General features: G+C 43.7%; 1 protein-coding gene across 1 annotated transcript; it reads right to left on the reverse strand.

The window, feature by feature from the left end:
• Positions 1-7,867: 7,867 nt before the first annotated feature.
• On the reverse strand, positions 7,868-22,195 carry slc22a21 (solute carrier family 22 member 21; the record flags this gene model as incomplete). Its single annotated transcript, XM_080549496.1, has 10 exons — positions 7,868-7,949; positions 8,638-8,773; positions 10,401-10,583; positions 14,046-14,260; positions 14,987-15,084; positions 18,874-19,000; positions 19,185-19,356; positions 19,811-19,965; positions 21,489-21,592; positions 21,803-22,195. The coding sequence occupies 10 exons, from the start codon at positions 22,193-22,195 to the stop codon at positions 7,868-7,870; spliced, it is 1,665 nt and encodes a 554-aa protein (XP_080405622.1).
• Positions 22,196-22,848: the final 653 nt, after the last annotated feature.

Here is a 22,848-nt window from a genome sequence, read left to right on the forward strand (position 1 = left end):
TTCCGGTAATGACGCGGAGCTGATCAGACGCATTTGTTTGCTCCGCTACAAGTTTGAAATAAATCCTTAAAAGAAAGCTCACATTCAAAGATCTTACATTAAGAATTTAGTATTAAAAGGTTAGCTGCAAGAAATATACTATGCCACCTAAGAAAAAGGCCACCAAAGACATCACTATAGGCCTAATGACTGGTTCTGAGGACGAAAGCGCCGAAAGCGCGAGCTCCAGACAACACTGAGGAAAGCAGTACGAACAGTGCCGTGGGCTCGGAGGATATTCTCAAGGCCATCCTCGACATGAAAACAGAATTCTCCGGTAAACTCGAAAAAGTTCTGTCTGTAATGGACAATATCAGCAGAGAAGTCAACGAGTGTGCTGGCCGAGTCTCCAAGGCGGAGCTACGCATTTCGGAGGCCGAGGACAGCATCGGAACCCTGAACGCAACCACCAGCGCTCTGGAAGAAAAAGTCATAAGGCTCACCTCCAAACTAGTTGATCTAGAAGGCCGCAGTCGGAGATCGAACCTGAGGCTGGTCCACCTCCCGGAGGGAAAAGATGCTTGCTCATTTTTGGAGCAGTGGATTCCCGACGCCCTGGATATGGGGACACTACGCTTTCCTTTGATCATCGAGAGAGCTCACCGAATCTCTGGCCCAAGGTCCAATCCCGACGCACCACCGAGGGCTCTGATAATGAAATTCCTAAACTATAAGGATAAGGTGCGCGTCGCGAATGCAGCCAGGGCGAAAGGGAGAGTTCTCTACAAGAATCAGCACGTTATGTTTTTCCCAGATCGACCCATGGAAGTTCATAAACAGCAGAAGCGATTTGACGGCGTTAAACAGCGGCTACGGGCCGAGGCTATCCGATATGGAATAATCTTCCCGGCGCGCCTGAGGATAACCCACAACGACCGTTCATATGTGTTTGAAACACCGACAGAGGTAGATAGACAGACAGACAGACAGACAGACAGAGGTAGAGCATTTTTTGGAGACACTAAGCTGGAACCACGTTATGAAATATCAGTTAACAGATATTGGGATGTATCGTTGATGAATTTTCTCTTACAATGTATAGATTATCGGGGGGTAATATTGTACGGTTATCAATACGTCAGTTACCTTGCGATTCCCACCCCTAACTTCATCCCTGTGTGTTGTCAGACACCGTGATTTATAGAGTGCTAGATCCAGACCATACAAACTGCACAGTTTACAAGCTAATGTTAGGTAAATTCGCTAGAACTGGTTCAGAAGAAGAAATCAGTCCATCGTCACTTACATCGTCGTCGTCGATTAACCTTTTAGGTGGTTTGGTTATCCGATAGTGGAGATTCAAGGGAGTTAATAATGTCATCCACATCCATTGTTTGCACAGAGCTACCCCGGTCAAAACGGTAAATTCTAGTATTAATATCGTGCAAAATCATGCAATGCGTACCAATTACTGACATGTCAATCCGGACGGTAATAAAATTACCTGAGGACCTCAGGGTTTGCTGAAACACAGTAGGTAATTCCAGCCGGAATAATTACTGGGGTCCCCGGAGTAAATCACTGACATGGTCGGTCCGGACGGGATAAAAATTACCGAATTACCCCAGGTAAAACATATATTACCGAGGTCCACAGGTAATGTATATGCCGTCCGGACAGGGCTAAAGACAATGCTGTAGATTTACATTGCTGTACATCACCTTTATGTTTTGTTGTGTCTATTTTTTGTCTTTTTAAATGTATTGTTCAATGTCAACTGTTACGTGTGATGGATGTTTGTTCATTGTCTGTTAATTGAAAATAATAAAAAACTATTAATCATAAAAAAAGTATTGTCATCTCTGACCATGCACCAGCATCGCTTATCTATCTCGACACCAAACTAGTAGGTGACCCACCTAATTGGCGCTTTCAATCTAAATGGCTATTTACTGAGTACATACTGAGTTTGTAGAGTATATCGGACAACAAATAGACATATATTTTTCAGTTAACACAAATCAGACCTCAGCTTGCATTAGATGGGAAGCCTTTAAAGCTTTCCTAAGGGGGCTAAGGGGGCTAAGGGGGCTTTTTAACTAAAATTAAAACTCTGGAGAACGAGATCTTTCTCACCAACTCTACTGATGCACACAAGGAGTTAATGTTACTTAGGGCTCAATATAACAACATATCTGCAGGTAAAGCTGCAGCAAGCTTACTGAGACTAAACCAGACATACTATGACCAGGGGGAAAAGAGGGCAATCAACTCAATTCAAGATGCAGAGGGAGTTGTAACGGTGGAGCCTCGGGAGATAAATAACTCTTTTAAATCTTTCTATGAAAAACTATACACCTCAGAATATCCTCCTGAAAATACTACCCAGGCAAGTTTCTTAGATAGCCTAACGTTCCCCAATATCTCAGAAAAATCTAAAGTGACGCTTAACGCTGAGCTGACTCTGGAGGAAATCTCTAAGGCAATTGAGTCAATGAGGGCAGGGAGGGCATCGGGCCCGGATGGGTTGCCCATCGATATATATAAGAGATTTAAGAACAGAATATGCATTCCCCTATTGGAGATGTTCTCAGAATCCTATGAGAATGGCCTTCTGACCCCCTCTTTGAGAGGGGCTTTGATTACTCTGATCTTAAAACCTGGAAAGTTACACACTAAATGTGACTCGTATCGCGCTATATCACTCCTTAACTCCGATACAAAAATACTTTGCAAAGCCCTTGCAAGGAGATTGGAGGGCTCTATTCCGGATATGGTGGGAAAGGATCAAAATGGCTTCATTCAGGGTCGGCAAGGTTTCCATAATATTAGAAGAGTGCTGAATATCTTATACGCCAAAAATGGGTTCTCAGAAACTGCAATCCTGTCGTTGGACGCAGAGAAAGCCTTCGATAGGGTTGAGTGTTGAGGTGTTATCTCGCTTTGGCTGTGGGGAGAACTTTTGCAAATGGGTAAAACTATTATACACAAACCCAACTGCAGAGATCCTCACTACCAACACGGTATCAAACCCCTTTGCCATCGGCAGAAGCTCTCGGCAGGGATGTCCGCTCTCCCCTATCCTATTCCTTCTGGCCATTGAACCTTTAGCTATAGCCATTAGGACACACCCTAGTATCTTAGGCATTAGTATAGACAAGACGGACCATCGAATTGCCCTTTATGCAGATGATGTCATCTTGTTCCTTACAGACTTAAACAACTCTATACCTGCACTCCTAGACCTGATTAAAGACTTTGGGGTCTTTTCGGGATATAAAATAAACAACACAAAATCCTCAATCATGATGCTGAAGGAGGAGGAAAGACTGTCCTATACATGTCACTCCTTTTCTTAATACAACAGAAGGTTTTACCTACCTTGGTATTCACATTACACCAGAGATTGACCACATAGTCTCAATTAATTATGACCCTATCATGGACTCCATAACAAAATCGATAGATAGGTGGTCATCCTTACCTATATCCCTGATTGGTCGGATCAATATCCTAAAAATGAATGTTCTGCCAAAGCTGTTGTATCTATTTCAGAATATTCCTTTGCCCCCTCCAACATCGCTCTTTACAAAGCTTAAAAGAATGTTCACCTCTTTCATATGGACTGATAGACGCCCCAGAGTTCGCTTATCCTTACTGTACCTTCCATATGACAGAGGAGGTCTCCACCTGCCTAATATCCAGTGGTACTACTGGGCTGCTCAGCTCCGCTCTACTATGTATTACTTTAGTTCTGACTACATCCCTTCGTGGCTAGATATTTAAATGCCCTCCGAAACTACCCCTTAATCTATTTATCTACTCAGCGGATATTAAGAAACTGAGAAAACAAACAAACAATCCCTTTGTTCTTAACACAATTAAAGTCTGGTATGATGTGCGGAAATGTCTTGGTGAAACACAATCTCCGTCAGGTTTCACTCCTATTTGGGGAAATCAAAGTTTCATTCCAGGGAGAGAAGATTCGGGTTTCCAAATATGGGCCAGTAAGGTCTTAAGGAAAGTACACGATTTGTATAAAGAAAGTACTTTCATGTCATTTGAACAACGTATTGCTAAATTTGATATTCCTAGAAAACACATTTTTTAAATATTTGCAGCTAAGGAGCTTCCTCTCAACTGGCCAGAATGATTATTTAAAAGAACCCCCACTGTCCACTTTAGAAAGAACCATATCGTCCAATTGTAACGGTAGGGGAAGAATATCCGCTATATATATCATGTTAGAGACTGGCTCATCCGACTCGTCCATAGACAAACTAAATGCTTGGAGGGAAGAATTTCAGGAGGATATAACTTTGGACGAATGGAGTAGTATATGCACAAAGGCTCAGACACAGACTGTGAACACACGACTAAAGCTATTACAATACAACTGGCTGATGCAAACTTATGTGACCCCTGTTAAACTAAATAAGTTTAATAACAATAATCCAGATGTATGTTTTAAGTGTAATACATGTAAAGGTACTTTATCTCACTGTCTCTGGGACTGCGAAAAGATCAAATATTTTTGGAAGGAGGTATCTCAAATGATATTCCAGATAACATCGGTCTCCTTACCTCTCACTCCTAAAGTGTTTATCCTGGGGTTGTACCCAACTCATCTTCGTCTACAGCAATATCAACAAACACTCATAAATATGAGCCTGTTGCAAGCAAAACGGTTAATAGCGTTGGCTTGGAAAAATGTGAACAGGCCCAGTATTGCCCGATGGCTTAGGGAAATGTCATCCTCTTTAACAATGGAAAGGATGACATACATGATTAAAGGTAAACAAGACTCCTTTAAAAAGATATGGGGACCATTTTTGGAATATGTCCAGCAAAATGATGTGGGGAACTTATGAGCTAACGAGGGGAATTCTGGGTGATACAGAGAGCTCTATGGACATTTACACTTCTGACAAGGCGCTCTACTTGTAATATATCACAACCAACCTATGCCCTATCTTTATTTTATCAAAATATTGTAAACATGTATTTTGTTTGTCTTGCCCTCTGGTAGCACCTGTGTTTTTTGTTTTTTATTTATTATTTGTTGCTTTCTTTTTTCTTTTTTTGTGTGTTTGTTTTGTTTGTTTTATTATTTTGTTTTGTTTTGTTGCTGTTTCCCCCCCCCCCCCCAGATTGTGATGTGGGTATTAATGTGTGTCTGTTGTCTTTCTTGTTGGATGTTGTATTGTCCTAATCTCAAGAAAAATATTTAAAATATTTAAAAAATATATATATAGTTTATCACAACAACAACAAATCTGAGGGCAAATGATTATTATAATGTGTTTGTGTTGTATTGATTCTGTGAGTTAGCATATGTCCATTGTTAGATATCCTCCACAGGTTGATATTCTTCACTGAGGTGACACTATAGAACACCATGAACAACAAATGCTACAACTTGATTACAGCCTGAATGACCACAACACACAATATTTAAAGTCTATTTATTACATCTTTGGCGATGATAACTCTTTGTTTGTACATGATCATGACCAACTTCTTCACTAAACAAATGCAATAAAAATGTGTTGTTGTTGTTGTTGTCTTAGTAGAAGTAAGCAACCCTCCATTGTTCACTTAACTTTACTACTTCTTGTCCATTCATCATGGTAGGGAAACCTTCCTGGGTTTCCTGTTAACCCCTTTATATTACCCAGGGGGCCATTCCACTAAAGGTGGCTTAGTATATCGGCGATTGAAATAAATGCGGCGATTAGGCAACTCGGGATTGGAATTCAAGCCTCAGGTGATTCCTCGAACGAGGATCAGCCTTGTGTCATCAGTGTTCACAGAAGACAGGCTTACAAATCTTCTATATGGGCGCGTGCACGCAGACATAAAGAGCCCTGAAGAGTCGATCTGTCGAAATGAAGATACTCCACTCTGCAGGGGTTCTATATTTGCGCAGCATTCCGAATTATTGATTTTTATGAAGACGGAAAAATAAGATGTAAAATAGTGCAATACTGCCGCAATTAACAAGGCGAGGGAAATGGTTTGGCAAGAAATTGCTGACCGATTAAATGCGTAGGTCATACTAGCCCTAGTTATTGTTATATGTTCATATTTTAATAAATGAATATTACTACTGTGGTGATATCAGCAGCAGGCTACACACCGTCATATCGCCGCAATGGCCTAGTGGTATCGACCGCCGCCATAGGATTTATTCGTCATTTTTAGACGGTGGTTCGAATCCCTCTTCGGACACACTTTTTACTGCATTTCGTTGTCTGAATCTAATCTAAAATCTCATCTAAAAAAGTATGTAGGCTATAAAATTATGGTGCAGGCTAATTTACAAGAACTGACACGATTACAATGGTGTTTGAAGCCTTTGCATGAAATCTTCGGTTAAATGTAAAAATAAAAATAAAACACTTAGTCAAGTCTCGAACACGCAACATTTGGAACTCTAGCTGTCTGTCTTAACCACTGCGCCAGCCAGACCGCTGTGATGGCAGCAATGCAAGTTGAGACCATTTCCTTTTTTTTTTTTTTACACTCTTTTATTTATTGATCTATCGATCTATCTATCACACTTTCAAAATATCAAGTTATCTATCACACAATCAAACTATCTATCGATCGATCACACTTTCAAAATATCAAATTATCTATCTATCACACAGTCAACCTATCTATCTCGTGTGAAGTGGGAACTAATATTTCCTAAAAGAGGAACTGTCGTTCGGGATGTAGTTTCCGCCTGTGAGCCTTTTTTGACGCGCGTCTTACTTTAGCCTGTGTTTTAGCCTGGTCGCGACCAGGCTAATTATATCTGACTCAGAAGGAGCTCAACCAAGCAGCGAATTATTTGAGCCACATTGATGGAACCGAACGCAAGCTAACATTATCGAGGCTTAGAACTTTAGCGAGGCTTAGAAGATAATCGACCTTAGTGGAATGGGCCCCAGAGGTTTCTAATCGTGAGCTTAGAATGATAAGGTTCTATCTCCGTTTAGGGTAGTTCAGAGATATTGAGCGTCAAAGTTTTTACATTCCATTATGTTTTGTAAGATGGAACCTTTGTATTTTATTAATTACTAACTAAAACATTTCAACATTTTAAAAATAACACAACACAGGCATTAATAAACACCTTATGGATCAGATTATGTAAAAAACTCAATTTTGACAAAAATGGATAGAACCTTATAATTCTAACGTCAAGTAATGGGTTCCATGGAACACAAAAGGGTTGTATGTGGAACTCAAATGAGTTCTAAGAGTGTCAGTACTGTACTGCACACGTCTATGACCTCTCAGACACGTAACAACAAGTTGTCAACACATGTCAAAAATATTAACTCTATGAGAACTACACAAAAAGTAATCAATAAAAAAAGTATACGAAGCAATTTCATTAAGGAAATATTGTTTGGTATAATAATATTAGGAATACAATTTTTTGCTCACTCACTTTAAAGGGACTCTCTCTCTCTATAATTAATTAATTTGAATTTAATTAAATAATTAATTTTGCCATTTAGCAGACGCTTTTAATCCAAAGCGATTTACAATTACGAATTACAGGGACATTCCCCCTGGAGTAACTGAGGGCTAAGTGCCATACGTAACTCTCTCTCTATCTCTCTCTCTACCTCTCCCCCTATCTATCATTTACCATTGAGGGTAGAATGTAACATATTAGGCATGTTAGTTTTAAGTTGTAGGTGTGTGCAATGATGTTCAATAAGTAACTGAAGGGAGAGCAATTAAGGGTCACATCCCTAACCCTAACACAACCCCTAACCCTTAACTTAAGCCTAACCACATTTGAACCCACTCAGAAATTCAACATGTGCTTGCAGGTGGAGCGTGTGTGTGTGTGTGTGTGTAAGGCGTGTTGCGTAAGGCGTGTGCCCTAGCGTGCAGTGTCCATGTCCGATGTGTGTTCCTCTTCATCGGTGGTTCGTGTCAGTTTATAAGACGGCTTCTTTTTACATCTGAGGGAGAGAGAGAGAGAGAGAGAGAGTCAGCACACCAACAACATTCAGCATTCAGTGTCACCTCACATTTAATCATTCTGAAATAGGGTAGCTTTGTTTTACATTCAGCATTTCATATTTGTATCAGTTATGATTCATTCATATGACAATTGACACATTGGTTTTATGATTTAATGTATTCAATGCAATGTAAGTGCCTTGGATAGAAGCATCAGCTAAATGACACACCAATGAGCCAACACATTATGACCACTGACATGTGAAGTGAATAAATATTATTTGTGAAGTTGATGTGTTGGATGCAGGAGAAATGGGCAGGGGAGTAAAGACCTGAGCGACTTTGACAAGGGCCAAATTATTATGTCCAGACGACTGGGTCAGAGCTTCTCTGAAACGGCAAGGCTTGTGGCGTGCTCCTGGTCAGCAGTGGGGAGTACCCACCGACAGTGGTCCGAGGCGGGACAAACCACAAACTGGCGACAGGGTGTTGGGCGCCCAAGGCATATTGATGTGTGAGGATATTAGGCATAATACCAACAGCATATTGGGCATAATACCAACAGCATATTAGGCAGGTGGTCATAATGTTTTGGCTCATCAGTGTATACAGTACGGTATTATATACATTTTCCGCCCGGGCCACCAGAGGGCAGCAGCACGCTACAGCAGCCTTGGTTCGCCTTACCCTCGGAATCTCTGCATGTGAGCGATGGTGTCGGGGAGAGGCACACCATGGCTGTCAGGAAGCAGGAGGCTAAGCAACCCAAACAGAGCGGTAAGACTGCCCATCAGGATGTAGGGCAGGGACTTGGAATAGTTCCCTGTGTCACAGCAACAACACACCAGAGTTAGTTACACTCTTCAGTCAGATCAGCTCACAGACGGGCAACAAAAGGCAGAGAGGGTTTACATCGTTTCACTGGTTTACTGCTTCCTGGGTGTCTGTGTGAGAGAACACTTGAATGACCTGGTTTGGCTCCATGTCAGAGTTGAAGAATGGCTGTATAAAAGGAGGAGGGGAGGAGGAGTAGAGGAAGTGAAGGTAGTCATGGAGAGAGAGAGAGAGGGGGGGGGGATAGGGAGAGAGAGAGAGAGAGAGAGAGAGAGAGAGAGAGAGAGAGAGAGAGAGAGAGAGAGAGAGAGAGAGAGAGAGAGAGAGAGAGGGGAGAAGAGAGAGAGATAAGGATTATGTTAAAGACTCTGACCCAATCAGGTATATGAGGTATGGGGCAGAGATGGATGAGAGAAAAGAGAGAGAGAGAGAGAGAGAGAGAGAGAGAGAGAGAGAGAGAGAGAGAGAGAGAGAGAGAGAGAGAGAGAGAGTGAGAAAGGAAGAGAGGGTGGAAGAAAGAGACAGCCCAATCCCATTTCTCATTTTACCCCTACCCCTTGTTTTGGAGTGCCACTTGCTTTTCGGCTTGCCCTTCGGAACAGAGTTACAAGCGGTAGTGGTTGAAAATGTTCCCCTATGAAATGGGATAACCCTGATACATCATCAGTAGTATCATAGAAAAGCATGTACGCTCGCAGTTCGTTCACAACTTAAATTTCACGTTATCAATCATTTAAACAAGTCATCAAATAAAAAAAGAACAATGCTTCATTATCAGGCCAGTTCATGACAGAATAACAGTGATCTAATAAGTGCATAATAACAGGGCTAGCAACCCGTGCTCATACCCTGCCAGCCTGCACTGATATGAATGAATGAATGAATGAATGAATGGTCTTTATTGTCATTGCTACAGTACAGGTACCAAACAACGAAATTTAGGAGGGGTAAAGGATATAGGACAACAGCGCAATAACTTCGGGGCTGAACTTTAGTTATATTTCGGGCGTCAGCAAAGGGGGAAATGCGACATGGAAATATGTCAAAATGTGGGACTGTCATGCACAAATCAGTCTTAAAACATGTAACATCAGACAGCTAACATTAGACACACAGCTACTAGCTGCTAGACACATAGGCATAATAGTGATTTTTTGGTTATGCTTGTAAGGTCTATAATACATTAAAATTACATTAAACTAAGATAATACGATGGTTATCATAATTAGTTTAATCTTTATCTTTAACAAGGAAACGAATTACATTTGTTGTTTTCTCTTCTTGCTTATTCCTGTTTTCACTATTCACTATTGTGAATCGCAAGGCATTCTGGGATTTCATAACACGGAGTGTTGTGGCTCTCTTCGGAGTCTGGTCCCTACTAGCCCTAGCACTTGGCCCTACCCCTACATGAAAACAAGAATTGGGACACCCCTACCCTACACCTGAACGTGCAAAACTGAGGGGTAGGGCTAAAATAGAGGACCAATGGGTGAAATGGGATTGGGCCAGAGAGAGAGAGAGAGAGAAAGAGAGAGAGAGAGAGAGAAAGAGAGAGAGAGAAAGAGGCAGAGTAGAGTGAGAGAGAGGGGAGAGAGATGAGAGTTGTGACCCACCGAGGTAGATGAAGTACGGGGCAGAGATGCTGCCCACCCTGGACGCCATGGAGCAGGCTCCCACCGCCGTGGTCCTGAGCACCGTGGGATACAGCTCCGCTGAGTAGGCGTACACGATGGCAAACGCTGCCGTCACCCCGAACTTCCCCAGCATCTCCAGCCCCGTGGACACCATGGTGAAGTCTGACAGGGGGAGGAGTGGGGTGGGGAGGAGAGGACAGTCAACAACACAATAACACATGTTTTTAATGTTGGATACAATGTGTTGTGTGTGTGTGTGTGTGTGTGTGTGTGGGGGGGGGGGGGGCGCAGCACAGTGTTACAGTGTCATTATTAGTGTTGTTCCGATACCATTTTTTGATCCCGATACCGATACCGATACCTGACCGTGCAGTACTTGCCGATACCGAGTACCGATCCGATACCACGGCGTTTGAAAAAACAAAACAAAAAAACATGTTTTTTGAGCCGCATACTCACCTCGATGTAAAATTATTGCTAACACTTAGTCTGGCACTGCTCAAAACCTTTGTAAAACAGGAAAAAATACCAACAGAGAGTGAATGCTATAGAACTTTTTTTTATTGTCTACCTGGTATGGTGACAAGAAAATCAACCCCTATAAAACCTGAAATGTGGCTCTCACAGATGCCAATCAGTGCAATAGCCATTTAAGATATAAAACAGTCGTAGTAGTAGTGCAACAGCAAGTGAACATTTACAAACAAAATAACTTTAAGATATACAGTCGTAGTAGTAGTGCAACAGCAAGTAAACAATTACAAACAAAATAACTTTAAGATATAAAACAGTCGTAGTAGTAGTGCAACAGCAAGTGAACATTTACAAACAAAATAACTTTAAGATATAAAACAGTCGTAGTAGTAGTGGGGCTCCTCCTCGACGGTCTGGAACCTTTTGTCGACAGCCGCTAGTAGGGTTGCTTTCATTGTTTTTATCTCGCTGTCCTCCTCGGTCTCTCGGGTCAACAGTCGCTTCAGTACCACCACCGTGGGGACGACTTCAGACGCGATGGAGGTGCTAAAGCTGATTTGTTTCGTAATCTCCTCGAATGGAGCCAGGACGATGTTTACTTTTTCAAGTAAAGCTCACTGGTTGGTACTCAGGGCGTGTTTGTTTTTCAGCATGCGTGTTTGTTTTTCCGCGATAGTGAAAAGCTGCCACGCCATTGGTTGAGAGCAGCTGCTCTGGGTCAATAGCGTTCCAGCAGAGGAGCATGCCTGGGCATGTCTGGACATGTCTGTGTTAGGAAGGCTGTGTCAGGCTACTATAGCAGACAAGCTGAGAAAAACGCAACGTGCTGCGTTTGAACAAGAGTTTGGTATCGGGTGTTATTATTTGTTAGTACTCGCCGATACCGATACCAGCATTTTTGTGCGTATCGGTGGCCATGCCGATACTAGTATCGGTATCGGAACAACACTAGTCATTATTGGGATTTTACAAGGATCAGGGGAGGCTGGTGGAGGTAGAACACCAGGGGAGGCTGGTGGAGGTAGAACACCAGGGGAGGCTAGAGGAGGTAGAACATCAGGAGAGTACTTCAAGAAGTACACAAGATGATGTTTGCCGCCCTCTGTCAACACTGGGTTGCCTGGAGGGACTCGATGGAAGGGAGTTTGGTGCCAATGCTACGCTGGGCGGCTTTCACCATCAGTTGCAGGGCCTTCCTATCGGACACATTGCAGTTGCCATACTATACTGTGATGCAGTTGGTGAGGATGCTCTCAATGGTGCAGTGGCACTAGTTCATCAGGATCCTGGGAGACAGCTGGGCTTTCGTCCATCTCCTCAGGAAATATAGGCGCTGCTACCTTTTTGCCTTTTTGACTAAGGAAGAGGTGTTAAGGGTCCAAGAGAGGTCCTCGGAGATGTGGACCCACAGAAACTCAAAGCTGGGAACACGCTCCACCTCCATCCCATTGATTTAGATGGGGGAGTGTTCACAGCGTCTAGTTTCTCTGAAGTCCACAATGATCTCCTTGGTCTTACTGGTATTGAGGGCCAGATTGTTGTCAGCGCACCACACCGCCAGATGTTGGACCTCCTCCCTGTAGGCTGTCTCGTTGTTGTTACTTATCAGGCCTACCACCATGGTGTCATCTGCGAACTTGATGATGGAGGAGGAGCCATGATGGAGCCATGCATCAATCAGTACACAGTCGTAGGTGAAGAGGGAGTAGAGGAGGGGGCTCAGCACGCAGCCTGGAGGCACACCGGTGTTCAGAGTCAGGGCGGAGGAGGAGCAGTTGTCCAACTTGACAAGCTGGGGTTTGTTGGTTTTGTTGGAGGTAGAACACTAGGAGAGGCTGGTGGAGGTAGAAATATGTGGATGTTTGATACCATTCCTCATTAGCATTCCTGGTTTGATACCAGTTCTCTCACTGCCCCATCTGGCCATGAGGGGGCGGTAGCGACCATTCCATGAACTCTGGCACAAGAGGCGCATCCTATCATCATTTACGTTTTCCATTTAAGTTGTGTGATTCGTATCTCCCAGTGTGAGAGCTTGGAAATTGATAGTGGCTTGTCTCTCAAGACCCTCTTTTGGTATATCATAGACTCTAGTCATCTATGCTCTAGTGATTTAAGTTAAGTTCTTTGTTTTGTTATTTTTCCTAAATCCCTTCCTGTCTGCTCTGGATTACTGCAAGTAAAAGTGGTCAGGGGGGTATACCATCAAAGGAAAATCCAGTCTTATTTTGTATAAGATTTACCAAAATGAGCCTGGATTTTTCTTTAGCAACGTTGATGGAATACCCCCCTGGTCTCATGTCTGAGCCTGGGTCCTACCCCACACATCTTAGAATTCCTCGTTCCAATTTACAATGAGCTTGTCCTCCGATTTCTACTTGAATTACATTTTACATTTACATGCTTAAACATTTTTATCATCACAGTATAACACCAAGTCAATTAAACTTCTGGGATATCGAATCGGTCCAGTTAGGAAGCATAAACAATTGTTAATCAATCTCACCTGCTTTGGTGCAAAGGAAAGCGACAGGTGGACAGGAGAGGCTACAGTAAGACAACTCCCAAAAAGGAAATGGTTTGGCAGGTGGTGGCCACAGACCATTTCTCTCTCCTTATCCTTCCTGACTGATTTTTCTATAGTTATGCATTTTGCTTGTGCCCTTGTCATACTACTGGTAGCATGAGGCAGTACCTGCAGCCCATTATGCACAACTGTGCATCATTTGAATGCCTCTGGCTCTGGCCTGAGTTCACATGGAGAATAATTGCTGGTGCAGACTTGGCGGCATGGCCTTCACACCACGGAACAGAACGGCAGACGTTGGTAGAGTGGTTTTGCTTACCGCAATTGTGGCATGTCTGGCCTCGGGGCTGGACAGTTCTGAGCTCTCGCTGTGTGAGAGTCATATCCGCAGTTACTGCAGGGCTGCTGTGTGCGTGGTGGTCGCACTAGCTGCATTACAGCCGAAGCATCGGGGTCCATCCAGCACATCACTCTGGCTGGATGTGGGCACCTGTTAGCCTAGCTAATGTGGCCGCAACACTCAGTTGCACTCTCCACGGGAAATGTGGAGTCTTACTCGGTGGTATAGGAGCTGTGTGAAGTGCAGAATGACAAAGAGAGAGAGAGAGACAACCGGGTCTTACTCGGTGGTAGGAAGTGTATGACAAGGAGAACGGCGCCCGCGGGGAACACTGTGGCGAAGAGACACAGGCGACGGGAGCAGTAGCGGAACAGGAGCCAGGCCAGCAGGTAGGCCGGGACCTCGATGGCCGCCGACAGGAAGCAGTTGAGGTAGGAGCTTCCTGCCAGGTTGGACGTGTTCAGGGACAAGCCAAAGTAGCCGATACTGATTACGATCCTGGCGAGAGAAGCGGAGGTTGAGGTCAAGGTCATTCTTTAATTGTGAATAATAGAGAAATTAGATATCTAGTTATATGTATGTATGTATGTATGTATGTATCTATCTATCTATCTATCTATCTATCTATGAATGAATGAATGAATGAATGAATGAATGAATCGTTTAATGACCACACGACCTAGGTCGGTGGAATTTGTTTTCGGTACAGGTGGAAGCTCAATACAGCAGTGTCAAAAAAACATACACACATTGCACATAACTATCACATGGACATGTACACACATAGCCACAAGACAAGAACATATTTACAATGTATAAAGTGCAGTGCATCTGGCAGGGTTATTGCAGTGGGTCAGGTGTTGAGAGTCCTTATAGCAGAGGGGAAAAAACTGTTTTTGAAACGGGATGTTTTGGTGGCCAGGGATCGGTAGCTCCGTCCAGAGGGCAACAGTTGGAACAGGTGGTGAGCAGGGTGGGAGGGGTCAGAGATAAATGTATGTGCTCTATTTGTGGTGCGTTTGAGATACAGTGATTCAACTGATGGGAGAGGGGTGCTGATGATCTTGGATGATTTTTTTTATCTATCTATCTATCTATCTACCCACCCACCCACCCACCGACCCACCCACCCACCCATCCATCCATCTATCTAGGTCGTTCCAGGGAGGGGGGGAAGGAACACAGCAGAGGGGGACGAGAGGCCAGTACACGACAGGGACTCACCAGAGCAGCCACAGGGTGATGGAGACCCAGCGGATGTTGCTGGTCCTCAGCAGGTCACAGATGTTCTGAGGCTCTGGCTTGGCGGCCTTGAGGTCCATCTAGATCATACGCAGCAGAGCACACGTGTAACAACAGGCGGGTTTGGTACCGCGCGGGTACTCTGGCTCTAGCCGGGTCAACCGTGGGGGTTCAAAGCTCACTCTCCCTCTCTCCTTCTCCCCTCTCTCTCTCTCTCTCTCTCTCTCTCTCTCTCTCTCTCTCTTTCTCTCTCTCTCTCTCTGTCTCTCACTCTCCCTCTCTCCTTCTCCTCTCCCTCTCTCTCTCCTCTCTTCCTCTTTCTCAAACAGAGCTAGACAGCAAGAATGTCAACATCCCGCCATCTGTGTGGACAGAGAGGAAGTCGTAAAAAAGTTGAGACAACAGTGGCAACAGTGTTGACTGTTCTCGGAAAGGTGAAAGGTTGTGCTTTAGGTCAGGGAAGGCTGGTGGTGGTAGAAATCGGAGGCCTGGCTCATTGCAATGCATGGAATGGAATGAGAGCACACATGTTTGGTACCATTCCTCATTCAGTTCCATGCTTTACAATGAGCCCGTCCTCCAATTTCAATCTCCGCCAGCCTCCCTTGGTGTAGATTCCAGGGGCCTCATTTATAAAGCTTACACCCAAAAATGTGGGTACGCAAATCTTCCCGCAATTTGGGGATTTATAAAAACGGAACTTGGCGTGAAACTGTGCGCACCTCTACACACACCTGTACCCATGCGTACGCACAGAAACTGGAGAAATTAGCAACTGCGACTGGCAGAAGGAGGATACCATTTCCACCAGCATAAATCTAAATATTATTATTAATATTAGATTAAGTTGGTGTATGCACAAATTCAACCTTATTTTCAATTAAATAAGCTAGCAACAGATTCTCAACATTCCGGGGTCTTTGAGCCCCGGAAAAGCGCTATATAAATACAATGAATTCTTCTTCTTATTATTATTATTATTATTATTATTATTATTAGAGCTATAGACAACTCAATGCTGGTGGGAGCTGTGTTGCCAGATTTCAGTGCTGCATTTGATGTGCTTGACCATTCTCTCTCGATGGAGAAACTTAAAGGTTATGGTTTTCAACCTAAGGACCTTTGGGGACAGAGCCTTCAGCGTGGCTGCACCTACCCTCTGGAACTCTCTCCCCCTAGTGATCCGCAACGCCCCCACCCTGGACTCCTTCAAATCAGCCCTTAAAACCCATCTGTTCACCAAGGCCCCTAGTCACTGTTTCTGTTTTGTTTTGTTTGTTTTCTGTTTTGTCTGTCTGACCATTACAATTGTAAAGTGTCCTTGGGTTTTAGGAAAGTTATTATTATTATTATTATTATTATTATTATTATTATTATTATTATTTCATTCCTCTGCTGAATGCATAGTTACCTGTCCTCCAGGTCACAGCAGGTGTATCTAAATGGTAGTCTGTCAAATAGCAGAGGTCTAGAGTGTGGTGTTCCACAGGGATGTTGCCTGGGGCCTTTGCTCTTCTCAGTATGTACTAATGATCTAGCTTGGGCGACCGAGTGTGTCAAAATAATTATTTATGCTGATGATTCTACATTGTATTATGCTGCACCATCATGCACTGTACCTAATGAAGTTTTGAGCGGGGAACTAAAAGTTGTGCATGACTGGATAGTAGGTAATACTCTTGTCCTTAACATCTCTAAAACTAAAAGCATTGTGTTGGGAACAAGGCACAGGTTATCAACAAACCTAAAGCTGGATTTAAAGTTATGTAATTCAACAGTTGAAAGTACTAAGCTCCTTGGAGTGATGCTGGATTGCACACTATCTTGGTCTCACCATATTAATTACATTGTTTCAAAGATGGGAAGAGCAGTAGGTGTTTCGTTGATCTTTTGTCGCTCTTCCCCTTCTATGTCAGATTGTTCAAAGTTTCGTTTTATGTCACCTTGACATGCGCACCGCAAATTCCACTTGCTTGCACACCGTTTTATAAATCCGAATGTTGGTGTGCGTAAATGTTCTTGCTTTGCATACGTACGCAAGATTTTTACGCCAGTTCTACGCAAAGCTTTATACATTTTAATTTTTTATTTTGTTATTTAACCTTTATTTAACCAGGCAAACATGTAAGAACAAATTCTTATTTACAAATGCAGCCTGACCAAAAAGCAATGGCTCTTTGGGGGGGGGGGGGGGAACTAGAAATAAAACAAGGTTAAATAATTTACAACAATAAAACACTGGCAAATACAGATGCATTAAAATACTAACAGTGAGAGAGAGGGGAGAGAGAAGGAGGAGGTAGGGGTGAGGAAGAGCGGAGGTGAGGGATAGCGGGGGTAGTGGAGCAGGGGTACTTCAAATGAGGCAGTGATGGGTTATGGGATGGGTGAGAGACGGTGATCAGCAGGTGCATTGATCGACTATGGTTCGATGCAGGATTTGTTTGAAAGCAGTGAGTGAGGTGAGGGCGGTGAGTTTGAGGGTGTTCTGTAAGGTGTTCCAGTTGTGTGCTGCAGCGAACCGGAAAGCGCTGCGACCGACAACGGTACAGGCTTTGGGGATGGTGAGTCGGACAAGATCACTGGATCTTAGAACGATGACGGGGCGGTGAGAGAGGTGCAGAAGGGATGAGAGGTAGAAAGGTGTTTTGCAATGTATGGTTCTGTAGATAAGATGAAGCCAGTGACAGAGCCGTCTGCTGTGAAGAGATGTCCAGTCTACAAGGGTGTACAGGTCACAGTGGTGAGTTGTGAAAGGCGCACCAGTGGCAAAACGAATGGCGGAGTGATGGAGTGTGTCGAGTTTCCTGAGGGCAGACTGAGATGCCATCCTATAGATGGTATCGCCATAGTCGAATATGGGCAGGATGGTCATCTTGACAAGGGTATGCTTGGCTAAATGAGGCCCAAGGTGAGGTGGACCTAACTGGTTTGGAAAAAGCAACCTAAATGATCAACTTACATACAAATCAAATCATACCAAACCATATCAAAGTATTATTTTTAATCTACACAGAATACAGCCGTAGACAGTCAAATTAAATGCTTAGGGCAAGCATGAAATGAAATGCTCCTCAACAGTGCAACAAAGTATTAATAATAAATAAAAAACTATATCATAAGGTGGCATAATATTTAGCAGCAGAAACACAACACGTAGGGATCTAGTGTCCAGAAGTGTTTCTCGGTCATAATAAATATTAGCAGAAGTTTTCTGCACACAAAAAGTAATAATTAGCACCAAAATTAGGCAAAGTTGAGCAGGAGCTAAATCCACAGCAGCCGACCACGGCACCATTTTGATTCATATCTCTCTCTCTCTCTCTCTCTTGAACGAGGAGGCTGGCGAGGCCATGGAGGCGTGAAGGAGGTTTACTAAACAGCCAGACATTCCTGCTCCACAGGACTCCCGTACTAATTGACACGTTATGAGCTGTCCGTTCCGGCTGGCAGGCTAGGGTACAAATCAGAGATGATACATCTGGAGTCTGAATTAACTGGAGTTATAATAGTTATGTATCAAGTTATATAAGCCTGTCTGTTGACAGCGTGACTCTTGGCCCAGTCTTCGAGCTGTCACTGTGATTACTGTGATTTCAGATGAAAAATCATTTAACCAGAGAGGATTGACCCATAAAGCATTGTTATAGTGTGGGGCTCTGACCTGTAGAGTGTGTGTGTGTGTGTGTGTGTGTGTGTGTGTGTGTGTGTGTGTGTGTGTGTGTGTGTGTGCGTGGGTGCGTGCGTGCGTGCGAGTGTGAGTGTGAGTGTGAGTGTGTGCGTGCGCGTGTGTGTGTGCGTGTGTGTATGTGTGTGTGCGTGTCTGTATGTGTGTGTGTGTGTGTGAGCTGTCCACCAGAGGCTCTGACCTGTAGAGGTTTGAAGATGACCTCTGGAGCCTGGACTCTGTTCATCTGGGCAGCGTGTCTCAGCAAGGCCTCCGCCTCCTCCACCCTCCCCTGAGACAGCAGCCATCTGGGGGACTCCGGGACGAACCTGAGCACCACAACACACAAAATAGTGATTTTACATTGGAAGTGTGATTTAGTCCAGGACTATAGTCTTACGTCTTGTCTGTGAAACCAGCCCAATATCTGCTAACAGAGACATACATATATGTATTAAGTATCATCATTGGAATGCATGGAATGGAGTGAGGAATGGTGTCAAACACACCTACCACCAGAGAGGCACATAGAGGAACCCAGGTAGGCTGAGCCCCAGTAGAAGCATCCTCCAGTCCCTAATGAAGAAGGCCACCAGGGGAAGCGCCATGTAGCCCATGGCGAAGAAGGTGCAGACGCCCAGGGTGGAGTAGACGATCCGGACAGACAGAGTTAACAGTTCCGTACCTGTAGATGTGAAGAGAGGAGAGGGGAGGGGAGGGGAGGGGAGGGAAAGGGAGGAGAGGAGAGGAGAGGGGAGGAGAGGAGAGGAGAGGGGAGGAGAGGAGAGGAGAGGGGAGGAGAGGAGAGGAGAGGAGAGGAGAGGAGAGGAGAGGAGAGGAGAGGAGAGGGGAGGAGAGGGGAGGAGAGGAGAGGAGAGGAGAGGGGAGGAGAGGAGAGGAGAGGAGAGGAGAGGAGAGGAGAGGAGAGGAGAGGAGAGGAGAGGAGAGGAGAGGAGAGGAGAGGAGAGGAGAGGACAGTTAACAACACAACAGGACATGTCATTAATGGCATGTGGATCTGATACAGTATATATGGAAATTCAACTTTCTGCACATTCGCTGTTTTGGCTTTTTCGGCTGTAATAACAGTTGCTTAATAGGATGGCTTACTTACTCACTGAATAAGTACACCTACCCACCTAGAACAAATGCAGTTATGTATTTTGAGATAAAGGCCATCCCGACAACAAAGTGTAAAGCGCAGAATGTGACCCAGGAGGGAGAGAAGACTTGGACGAAGGTGGCGAGGGTCTGAACTGTCATGGCGGCAAAAAGCACAACCTTCCTCCCAAACCTGAGAATAGAATGGAATAGAATAGAATTAGGGATGTACAGGTGAATCCATTCATCCAATAGATTAATCAACTAATGCTTTACTTGACAACTATTTTGGGGGGATTATTAATCTGATTTCCATATATCAGACCATGGACAAGATGTAATGTGCATTGATATGCTTCTACTAAAGATAGATTGTCAGCTTAGATATTGGACTTGGAGTGGAGAGGATCTTTAAAGCTAGAGTCAAATCAACAAGTGTACCAAGAGGACTTAATTAATTAATACATTCATTCATAATGAATGTTTTTTATATATATTTTCCATGCAATAAACTTGTCAATCAATTGTTGGAATGTGGCCTTGCTCAATACAGCATTGCTGTATGAATATTTTGGACCAGCAGATTTGGTCACATTTGCAGAAGACCCATAATAAATTCATAAAAGAACCAAACTTCATGATTTTTTTGGGGTGACAAAGATATGTGCTCCAATCACTCTATCACAGAACATTTGAGTTGTAGAGATTATTGGAAACTCAAGACTGCCATGACATGCATGTTCTTTACAAGTGTATGTAAACTGTCAATATTACATTTACATTACTGGCATTTATCAGTCACTTCAAACACTTTTATTGGCATTTATCAGACGCAACAAGTACATTTGTTTAAGTAAGTGAATCATCTATCCATCTATCATCAGCCTTTATTTATGTAAACCAGCTCCTTTCCCTTCTTGTTTTTTTGTTTTTTTTCTTTCCTAGCACCAGGGGAGCCCCCCCTCCCAAATTTCGTTGTTTGGTACCTGTACTATATCAATGACAATAAAGACCATTCATTCATGCATTCATTCATTCATCATAACAAAACAGTCTATGCTAGGACCAGGGGCCATTGGTAGTCACAATGCTAGAAGATGGAAGGATTTGTTTTTCTTTTTAACATTAGAGGATCTATACAGAGGTGGTGAAGAGGTTCCTCACTTTGAACAGATGATGATCATATTTTAGTGGTGGAAGAGCAAGAGAAATATAGAAATGGGTGCTTGCACACACAGTGGAAAAGAAATAACACATTTGATTATTTGAGGGATGAAAAAAAAATAGTTGGCGAAATGCTATGTGTGAAGCTATTTCTAAATTCTCACACATTCTAAAAACAGTCTCTCACTCACCCTCACTCTCTCTCACACACACACACACATGCACCCACGAGTGCCGTCAATGTATTACTTTTAAACCACGCTGAACTGGCTGTGGACTGTTAACGCTAAGTATTTAGTTATTTACTTGTTAGTCAATTACTTATTTAACTGTTAGCAGTTAAATGTTAACTGTTAACAGTTAATTAGCAACCACTTGGAGACTTACTCAGTAATTTAGGATTGTTTGATTGTTGTTTACTGCGTTGTTGAGGAGCTAGCTTGTCCTAAGCATTTCATTGCATCATCTACGACTGTATTCTATTTATATGATAAATAAACGTTGATTTGATTTGATCATCGTCATCATCATCATCATCATCATCATCATCACCTGTCTGACAGCTGGCCAGAGAGGAAGGAGCCAGTGAGGACACCGCAGAAGTACACAGAGGAGGTCAGGGGGTTCTTCCACATATCATCACACACCAGATCCCACTGTGAACACACACACACGTACACGCAGGCACACGTACACGCAGGCACACGCACACACACACACACACACACACACACACACACACACACACACACACACACGTACACATGCACACACATGCAATGTAGCTCTCATTCAAGATCACATTTTATAAAGTAACTTGATGCTGTAGTTGAATGACGGACCTTATCCCGTCACAATGTCATTACCTCCGACACAATGGTAGAGACATATGTGTCCTGGTCGTATTCCCATCCATCCAAACAGCTCTCCCGCGGTATTTCGGACACGTTCACGTCCACCCCAGGTGCTAAACCTTTCTCTGAAAAGCCCCTGATAACATCCAGTCTGTATCTGGTGCATTTACTGAGAGCCCAACTTCCACTGTTTTCCTCCAGAGGAATAGAGTGGTTTCTCCACGCTGCGCTGATGTTGGTGTCCACGGGTACGAGACAATGGTGCGCCGGCGTGGCACCGATGAACACGATGGATAGTCCTGTGAACCCGTTGGGGACGACGCTTAAACACAAAAGGAAGAACACCGTCTGTTGGAACGGTCCCCATTCTCCGAGGAACGCTGTGCTCTCCTCGTAGTCTGTCATGGTGTGTGTGTGTGTGTTTTGTGTGAGTGTGTGTGTGTGAGTGTGTGTGAGTGTGTGAGTGTGTGAATGTGTGTGTGTGTGTGTGTGTGAGTGTGTGTGTGTGTGTGTGTGTGTGTGTGTGTGGCTCGTCACTGTAGGGTGGCCGATTGGAGAGATAGTCCAAGGGGGAGTATTTAAGGGTAGGAGTGCCTAAACTGGAATGACATGTGACCTGCGACCTCTATTTCTCAAGTCTCGCAGTTCCTCTCTGGTCCTGGGCTCTGGCTGTCATGTTGAGTTTGCATCATCGATTAAACTAAGTTAATCTACGGACAGCTGTGAACACACACACACACACACACACACACACACACACACACAACATCCTGCTTTTATGTTAGGTCTACAGTTAACAAATCTATAGGGACATTGGGACCTAAAGAAAGTTAAACGTTTACTTTTCTACCGTTAATTACGGTAATAACTACCGCCCCGACTATCCCAACGTTACTATCCTCAAAAGTCCTAGTTAGGCTGTTTAGCAGATGGTAACATTCAGAGCATATCATGACTAACAATAAACATTGTTTATATTTATTGTTACATATGATATTAGGAGATATACTGTATGTGTCTATATATATACACTACCGTTCAAAGGTTTGGGGTCACTT

This window comes from Nansenia antarctica, assembly GCF_963989245.1.
Source record: "Nansenia antarctica genome assembly, chromosome: 20".
Lineage (NCBI taxonomy): Eukaryota > Metazoa > Chordata > Actinopteri > Argentiniformes > Microstomatidae > Nansenia > Nansenia antarctica.